The sequence below is a fragment of the Camellia sinensis genome, chromosome 7 (genome assembly GCF_055761805.1).
Source record: "Camellia sinensis isolate YWXY chromosome 7, ASM5576180v1, whole genome shotgun sequence".
Lineage (NCBI taxonomy): Eukaryota > Viridiplantae > Streptophyta > Magnoliopsida > Ericales > Theaceae > Camellia > Camellia sinensis.
In genome coordinates this window covers 160079961-160089896 of record NC_138967.1, presented here as the reverse complement: position 1 = coordinate 160089896, position 9936 = coordinate 160079961, and the positions used below count along the sequence as shown (strand labels likewise).

The 9936-nt window shown below is 37.7% G+C and overlaps 1 protein-coding gene across 1 annotated transcript; it reads left to right on the top strand.

The window, feature by feature from the left end:
- Nucleotides 1–6707: 6707 nt before the first annotated feature.
- LOC145796245 (uncharacterized) lies at nucleotides 6708–7919 on the top strand. Its single transcript, XM_082881299.1, has 2 exons — nucleotides 6708–7261; nucleotides 7391–7919. Exons 1-2 carry the CDS (start codon nucleotides 6708–6710, stop codon nucleotides 7917–7919), a joined length of 1083 nt encoding a protein of 360 aa, XP_082737425.1.
- Nucleotides 7920–9936: the final 2017 nt, after the last annotated feature.

Here is a 9936-nt window from a genome sequence, read left to right as displayed (position 1 = left end):
TCAATTAAAAGTTTTTTAAGATGTTAAAAATATGTTTCAATTAATAATTTAGGTAATTTTATTATTGTATAGGAGAGCAATTAAGAATTTTATTTTTTTAGTTAATTCTGTTAAATAAAAAATTCTAACAAAAGAATATTTATAATTTTTTAAATCACAAAGGGCAATCTGTATTTTAAGCAAATCTCAAGAGATGTTTTGTAATTTACCCAAAAATTTAAGTCTAAAATAATAAAGAATTACTGAAAAATAATTCCAAAAAAAAGCTCAAAATAGTAAAGCCAAACAACCAAATTAATTCACATCCTTCTAAAAATGAATAATACTATAGGCACCAATTAGTGTACTAACTAATGTACCAATTGATGATGTGGCATAATTTAAGATATTTTTGTATTTGTAATTTGTATAATGAGTGGGATCAATAATATTGTAATAACTAGTGTTAGTACACTAATTAGTGCATGTAGTACCACTTTCTATTCAGGCAAATAGAGAATGAAAAGTCATTTGATCCACGCCAGTCCCCACGAGCACGCTTAGGGGCAGGAAATAATTGGGGTGTTTGGCAAATGATTTTGTTAGTTTTTTGGGTTAAAATTTATAAAAAGAACAAATATGTTAAAATAATCAATAAGATAAAATATCACATTAAACCCATAATCATTTAATTTTTTTTCTCACAAACATCACACCCAACTACAAAAAAATCCAATTTTCTTCCCAAATACAAATATTTTAATCTACTAAACTAGCCAAAAACTAAAACAGCATACTAAAATAACTAACTTCCCAAACGAGGCCAATTTCTCAATCATGCTAGTCCCGTGAATCAACGGCTCTATCTGTCTGCCTTTAAGGCTTCGTTTGGTTAGGGTTTTTTGGACTAAATAAGTACAAAATAAGTTAAATAAATTAATAAAATAAAATGTCATATTTAGGCCTCATTTGGCAAGTGGCTTTTTTAGCCAAAAAGTCAAAAAGTCACTAAAAAAATTAAAAAGCCAACAACCTATATGAAAAAGTCAAAGATTCCTTGTTCTCTCTACTTTTGGCACATCTTTTTGTAAAAAATCCGAAAAGTCATCCCAAACATACTAGTTTTTTTTACATCAGCCAAAAAGTTACTAAAAAAGTTTGTTCCCAAAAATCCAACTCAAATATATTTTTTAGGCTTCGTTTGGTTATGTAGTTTTGGTTAAAGAGCACAAAAGCACAAAAACAAAAACAAAAACAAAAACAAAATTGGCGATATAAGCTAATAAGACAAAATGTCACGTTCAAACTATAATCATTACACTTTTTCTCTCACAAAAGTCAAAAAAACCAAAAAAAAAGCCAAACCAAATAAGGCTAAAAAAGTTTCAACACAAAAAAGCCAACTAAAAAAGCCAATGCCAAACGAAGGCTTAGTTTCAAACTAAAAAAGTCTCAACTCCAAAAAGTTTACTAAAAATATTTATGCCAAACGACAACTATTCATGTCGGCCACTTGAATTAATCAAGAAGTTATTGGTTGATTCAGAAATAGTATCACGTGACGTTCTACATGTATATTGTCATTGATAAAGAAGACAAGATTTACAATTTTACATTAAATAATTAGAAAAACATAAAAAGACATAAGAATTTATGATTAACTTGAAGCATAGTATGTAGTGTCCAGGACTAATCAATAATTTTTCGAATTAATGGCTCCAACAATCCATTGTTGATCGTACCGTGGGCAGTAAATAACTTGTCATTCATGTGAGCCATGTGAATATCAACGGCTAAAAAGTCACAAAATGACCGTTAGCAATGCTCTGCAACTCTGTTAACGGAGAAATGATCATGGGTGCTCAACGGAGGAAAAGGATCACCTAATCTAGAGCACCAAGAAGATCAAAAGCACTACTAATCACGAAGATGCAGTCATGGGTTAAGCTGTGTTACTGGAAACCAACAACGGTGACCTCAGTTCTAAACCTCAAAGCCCTAAAGCCATGGCGGAGGACAAAGACTCTCAAAATGGGGAACCTGCTATTGTTGATAACCAAGCAACTGCTGAGGTTTTTGAAGCCCCAAAATCTTTCAAACAAGCCCTCATGCGTTCAAGATTCAACAAAACTGTGAACGAAAAGAACTTCGATTGCGATGTGGAGTCTCTTTCCTCTGATGAGGATGAACCAACAATCACAGATCTATTTGAGAAAGAGAATGAGGCTATGGCGAAGGAGCGAGATGGATTCTCCAAAGTCACGATCCCAACCAACTTGTTGAAGAAAGTCAGAGAACCGTGGAGGAAATGTTTGATTGTACGACTTTTGGGGAAAATTATAGGCTATAAGTTGTTTATGGCCGAAGTCACAAATATTTGGGGTCTTCAAGGCAATTTGGAAGTCCTAGATATTGGACATGGTTTTTTTATCGTTAAATTTGATATTATAGAAGATTATACTAAGGTAATCACGGGCAAACCATGGGTAGCCCTAGATCATTTTGTAACTGTTAAAAGATGGCAACAAGATTTTAAATCGGATAAGGTAGAGAAGGATACTACAGCAATGTCGGTGAGGTTTCCTAATCTGCCCATAGAATACTATAATGAGAAAGTTCTACTTCACATCGCGAAGGTGTTAGGAACTCCACTAAAGATTGACATCAACACAGCCATGGTAGCAAGAAGAGGATATGCTCGGGTTTACGTTAAAATAGACCTTCGCAAGCCACTAATCTCCCAAATCGCGATAGGTAAATACATATATAATGTTGAATATGAACATTTGCACTTATTTTGCTTTTCCTGTGGCAGGGTAGGTGTAACGACCCCAAAATCCGTATCAGAAATTGTCTTTATGCCCTTGTGGGTTAATGCCTTTTAATTTAATGATATCTGTTCTGACTAAGGAATTATCTGCTGAGCTACGGCTTTAGAATTGAAATTACCGACCTTTACGGGTTCAAAAATCAAAATTGAGTACTTGGGTATGTTAATGGGAATTTTTAGAACTATTTGGAAAAATTAATTGGAAATCTAATTTGTCTGATTTGTTAAAGCACGTTTGGGTGGTTAATTTTGTACTGCAAATTAAAGGCCTTAGAGGCTTCAGAAACCAGAACAGAAGACATATTTATGATCAACACAATTTTTAGAATCACCTGAGAAGTTTAATTGAAATTTGATTTCGTGCGATTCGTAAGGTCGCGTTTGGCTCGCCCTATTGTGTTAAACTTATGTTTGTGTATATTTTAATGTATATATGTATGTGAGAGGAGGATTTGAACTCATCTCTTAGAGCCCAAAAATATCTGGAGGAGGAGAGAGGATGATACGTGAGAGAGAGGGGGGTGAGAGAGAACTCAAAGAGAAGAAATGGAAGAAGACATCAAAGACTTGGCTTGAATTCATCATAGTTATGCAAAAACAAGTGATGGAAAAGGTTTAAGGTAAGATTCTTCCTCTCAACACTTGAAGATCATAAACTAAAGAGTGATTTCTTGGGTTATCCATGATTGTGTGTATGGGTTATGGTTCTTCAAGAGGCTAAAGAAGAATTCCACCATGAAAGTGAACTTTGGACCCCAAACCATGTCCACTCTATATTTTTGTGTTTTAGTTCTTAATCTTGTTCTTGTGCTTGGAAATATGAGTAGTATTTTGGGGTTATGATCTTTGATGGAAGCTAATAATGTGAAATTCATCATGTATTAAAGAGTTTTAGGCTTTGATTTACATGAAATTGAGGTTTGATTTTGAAAAGGAGAGGTTCCAAATTATACAACCATTTTCGAACTGTCTGATTTTGCCCAGACCGCACGAGCGGCCATGGGCACTGCACGAGTGGAACATGAAGAAAAAAGGAGGTTTTCATTCTGCTCTTTGGCCACTCGAGTGGCCGGTTTTTCCACTCGAGCGGATTTGGGCCGCACGAGCGGTCTAGTTGGGCGCACGCGCGGCCAACCCTGTTTTAGCTTATACCTGGTAACTTCAAATAAGCATATCTTTTGTATCTGGACTCCGTTTTGAGTGATTCTTGAGCCTAAAATCAAGCCCCAGAAGTGTAGTTTCCAATGGTAGTGGTATCACCCCCAAATTCTAAGTACATAAATAGATATGCCCAAATTAGTGAGAGTTGCTCACTTCCTATCTATCGATTTTGTATCATTTCTCCGTCCGATCCATTTTCCTATCAATTCCCCCTATTTTCTGAGACATGGATTATAACTTATTAAGGAATAATGAGCTTGGTACCACCATGGCTAATTGATTAAATGATCAAAGAGAATAAGCAAAGGATCGATTATAATCTCATATTATGTGTTGTGCACTGTGCTTGTAGGTCGAGACGAGGACATCGTTCCATTACTACCGGGAGCTGATCACTGTGAGTAATAGTAGTGTAACGATATGTTTCACTTACTTCCTGTGATTATGATTTAAGTATTGTTAATTGTGAATGGCCTGTCCCATTGATATTGTGCTTTGATTAGCTTAATTGATATTGTGCTTTGATTACCTTAATGGCATTTATATGGACTTAAGGTCGTTCTGTCCCTAGTAATAGACGTGGGCCCGAGGCCATTATGATGCGAATTGTTTTGTCCCTATTAATGTAGTGATACACTTGCCTTCTGTTAATAGTTATTATTAATGTTCTATCATTCGCAAGACAACTATGTTGACTTATAATAAACCATGGGAAAATCTATATGCACTATTGAGTAATGGTATCCTTAAGAATCTAGGATTATTTTGCTTTGCTACTACTGGACCTGAGGCCATCCTATGTAATCTGTTAGGCCTAAGGTCGCTCTATATAATCTGTTAGGCCTGAGGCCGTTATGATGTAAATTGATTATGATTCATGGCCAGAGGCCAAGGGAGGTAGTGTACATGTCGATGTTCTACCTACCCTACAATGTATAGACAGCTGTCGTTATGTGGGCCTGAGGTCGTTCTGTATTATCCGTGGGCTTAAGGCCACTCTGTATCTTATATGGGCCTGAGGCCGTTCTGTGTTATCTGGGCTTAAAGCCGATCTGTATCATATCTGGGCTTAAAGACGATCTGTATCATATCTGGGCTTAAAGCTGTTCTGTATCATATATGGGTCGAGGCCATTCTGTATTATATATGGGCCCGAGGCCTTTCTGTATTACATGTAGGCCTGAGGCTGTTTTAAAATATGATTATGAATAAGATCTGTGTACGGTTTGATATGCATATTTACATTCTCTAAGTCTATGCTTGTTTAACTCACCTCCTTACATTGCTATTATTCACTGAACTTTGCTCATTCCGTTTTATGTATATTTCTGTAGGTGAGCCATCGGAGATTGACACTAGAGTTGGACTGAGGTTCACCTGTCTGCCAAGTCACCTAGGGTATGCCTCCGTGTGGAGGCCTTAATTCGTGTTGGGAGTCATATAAATTATTAAGTCTTATGTAAGTGTGTGTGAGATCTATATAAATTCTATGATTTTACATGTACATATGGGAGTGTATTTAAATGCTTAAATCTAATTAAGCCATCATTTATGCACAAGCTCAGTGGATGTTGTCTTTTATTAATATTGCTTCCACTTAAGGCCCCGTTTTTGGTTAAATATTATTTTAAAATTCTGTTTTGAGGCCTATGTACAGGCCGGTCATGAACCAAACTTTTAGGGGTGGGTTTGGGTCGTGACAGTAGGTCACCTGAGGGACAGTTGCAGTGATGGGATCATGCGGAGACAATATCACAGGGACCAGTTGCTGTTGGGAATGAAGAACATCTAGAGGCCTCACACAGCCTTGATCCCAGCCCATCCAAATTTGGGCCGTGGATGACAGTCCCCAAGTCTGTCAAAGGCCTAAACTCAAGAAGAGATAACAGTCAACAAAGAAATAGGTTTGAAGCATTACAAGAAGAGGGAGAATATCCCAAAGGCAACAAAGCCCAAGTGGGGAATGACACGGGCCGAAGAGGGAAAGCCCAAATGGAAGGGGGATTCAAATACAGATCACGACCATATGAGAGGAAGAATGAGTCCAACCACTCTGCTATGACTAAAGCTAAAAAGCTAGAAGAGATTAGACTTAGAAAGAAAAAGGATACTGACATGGAGATTACAAATCAAGAGCCAGAGCTGGGGATAGGTGAGACATCATTCCCTCAGAACTTTTCAGAGCAAGCACCAATCCCCCTGCAAGTAGTAGAGGGCAACCAAGCTTCTAATCAGCTCATAGGCCCATTACCTCCATCCCATCTTAACCAAGTTATAGTGAACACCACTGAACCCAGGGTAAGAGAACCCCCAGACAAACATGGAAGAGGAAAAAGAGAACTACCCCACAGCGACGCACAATATGATCCAAGACAGAGTGCTGGTGTACTTAACACCAGGCAAAGAAGTGCTTTACCTCATCACCTCCGAATGGAGGAACGAAGGAGCAAAGTTAAGAATCCACCCATGGAGACAAGTAAATGCAAGCCAAGAGTGTCACTACCTCTCAATGACTCCACTCAAGTCGATGGACGAAAACCTCCAAGCCATCAGGGGCTATCTGAAGCTATATGATCAAAACCTGTTACCCTCTCATTATATACCTTCCATGGATCTGCTTGTTTGGAATTGTAAAGGGGCAGGTAACAAGAAATTCAAACAAACTTTGAGAGAGTTAGTCCAAATCCATAAACCCGAAATTATTGTGCTCATAGAAACCAAAGTAGAGCTTACAGCTATGGAGATGTTCTTCAACTGTATGGGGTTTACTGCTTCAGCTCATATTGACCCAGTTGGCCGGAGTGACGGTATCTGGATGCTCTGGAATCCCATTCTGGTAAATGTGCGAGTTGTTGAGGGTAGTTCACAACAAATCACAACTACTATTTCTAGACAAGACTATCAAGACTGGTTACTTTCAGCTGTCTATGCAAGCCCCAATGCCAGGAAGAGAGATGAGCTTTGGGATCACCTTGAGGCCATTGCTCAATCTATGAAGGAGCCTTGGCTAGTAGCTGGTGATTTTAATGATTTCACCTCTGCTAGTGAAAAAAGAGGCCTATACCAATCCAACAGTCAGAGTATAAGCCAAGATCAGAGAAGAAGTAGGAAATTTAATGAAAGACTTAACAACTGCAATCTCATGGACTTGGAATGTATTGGTCCACGACTGACTTGGAGTAACAACAGAAAAGGCTGGGCCAACACAATGGTTAGACTGGATAGAGCAATGTGTAATACTGAATGGAGAACCACTTTTCCTGATGGATCTGTTTGGATCCTTCCTCGTACGTACTCAGACCACTCTCCCATGATGGTATTCACTCAAGATAAGTCTCCTTTCAATCCTTCTTGTAAACCATTTAAATTTTTGGCAGCCTAGATTACTTATAAGGACTTTAATTCTGTGGTGACTAATAGCTGGGATAAACTAGCCCCCTCTCTGAGTAAAAAACTTGAAACTCTAGCCCATGATGCTAGTATTTGGAATAAAAAGGTCTTTGGTAACATTTTCAGAAGGAAGAGATGGTTGTTGGGGAGAATTGAAGGGATTCAACAATCCCAAGCTCATAATTACTCTTATAATCTCCACAATCTTGAAATTGATCTTGTGGATCAATATAACAAAATTCTTTATCCAGAGGAGCTACTATGGTTCCAAAAATCTAGAGCCAAATGGATTACTCAAGGTGAGAGAAACACTAGGTTTTTTCCCCTTACTACTCTGGCCAAACGTAAGAGAAGAAAGATTGATATGCTTAAGAATGACAATAGAGATTGGGTGGACCAACCTGATCAACTTAAAGACTTGATTCTTAATTACTTTACGAATCTCTTTAACCAGACCCCCAACTGCTCTTTGGAGCACTGGAACAATCTGGTGGCTTGCAAGCTAACTCTTGAGGATAATACTAAACGTACTAAAGCTATCACTGATGATGAGGTGTAGAGGACTATGAAGCACATTGGTGCTTTTAAAGCCCCTGGATGTGATGGGTTCCAGGCTGTTTTCTATCATAATTTTTGGTCTGTTATTGGTAAGTCTGTCTGTTAAAAACTGTTTTCAAACTAATCACATCCCTAGTGATGTCACCAAAACCTTAGTGGCTTTGATTCCTAAGATTGACAATCCTGAGAATATTAAACAGTTCAGACCTATTAGCTTATGCAATGTTTCTTACAAAATCATATCTAAACTTCTTGTTAGTAGGATCAGACCTTTTCTGAATAAGATTGTGAGACCTAATCAAAGCAGTTTCATCCCAGGTAGAAATACCTGTGATAACATTATTATGTCTCGAGAAATTTTACATACTTTGAATCTTAAGAAAGGTAAGAAGGGTGGTATCATTTTAAAAATTGACTTGGAAAAAGCTTATGATAATATTTCTTGGGACTTTCTTAAACAAACCCTGGAGGAATTTAACTTGGACAATAACCTTATTGAGCTCATTATGTGTTGTGTTACTTCGGTTAGCACTGTTATCCTTTGGGAAGAAGAACCTCTGAAGGAGTTTAAACCTCTTAGAGGTTTGAGGCAAGGAGACCCTCTCTCTCCCTATCTGTTTGTTCTTTGTCTTGAAAGACTGTAAAATAGGATTAGTTTTAAAGAAAAGAAGAAAAGCTGGAAAGGTGTGGAAATTACTAGATGAGGGCCAGTCCTGACTCATCTCCTCTTTGCTGATGATCTTATGCTATTCGGGCAGGCTAATATAACCACCTGTGAGACAATCAAAGAGGTTATGAATGAGTTCTGCTGTATCTCTAGTCTGAAAATTAACTCACATAAGTCTAAGCTCTTTATCTCTCATAATGTTGATGGAAGGAAAGCTAGAGAACTGAGTACTCTATGTGGGATTCCTCTTACTCAGGATTTAGGGAAATACTTGGGTGTGCCCCTGTTACATGGTAGAATGAATAGAGGGTTGTTCAATGACATTGTGAGTAAAATGCAAAAAAGATTGTCTGGATGGAAAGCTATTACCCTATCCATGGCTGGTAGAGCTACTATCATCAAATTTGTGACTTCTGCTATTCCTAGTTACACTATGCAAACTATGCTCCTTCCTAAATCTGTTTGTAATGACATTGACAAACTGAACAGGAACTTTCTCTGGGGTGATACCATGGAGAAAAACAAAATACATCTTGTTAATTGGGATGTGGTGTGCAATATGAAAAAGAAAGGAGGTTTAGGGATCAAAAAAGCAAGGGATAGAAACCTTGTTTTGCTCTCTAAACTAGGATGGAATCTCATCAGCAAGAAAGAAGGACTATGGTGTGATCTATTTCAAAAGAAATACTTATCTAAAACTTCTTTCCATGACTAGAAAAAATGGAGAAATGCATCTCATGTTTGGAGAGGCATTTTGACCACCATAAATTTTTTGAGAAGAGCTGTGAAATGGGAAGTGGGTGATGGGAACATTGTCAATGTCTAGAAAGATTGGTGTTGTGGAGAATGTTCCTTTGAGATGACTGTCTCAAGTACTAATCCTCCCTATCAGAGAAATGTCACAGCTTATGATAATGTGAGAGAGCTGCTAGCGGACGATGGTAATTGGGATGAGGCTATTGTGATTAACAAATTCCCACCCCACTTGGCTAATACAATCCTGAAATCTGTTCCTTCAAGTAATATACACAAGGATATCTCTATGTGAAAAGGGGCTCCAGATAGGGCTTTTACTGTCTCATTTGCCTATGAGTTTATTTTGCACATGAATGATAATGATGAGGATTGGAACTAGTTGTGAAAACTCAGATTACCACAGAAACTTAAAGGTTTCTTGTGGACCGTGAGGCATGGCAAATTGCTTACTAATCAAGTGAGACTGCACAAAGGCTTAAATCAAGATGTTTACTGCCTCAATTGCAATATGACTGAGGGCAGCCAACATCTATTTAGAGACTGTTAAAAGGCCAAAGAAGTTTGGCTTGCTCTTTTTCACAGACATTGGTACCTT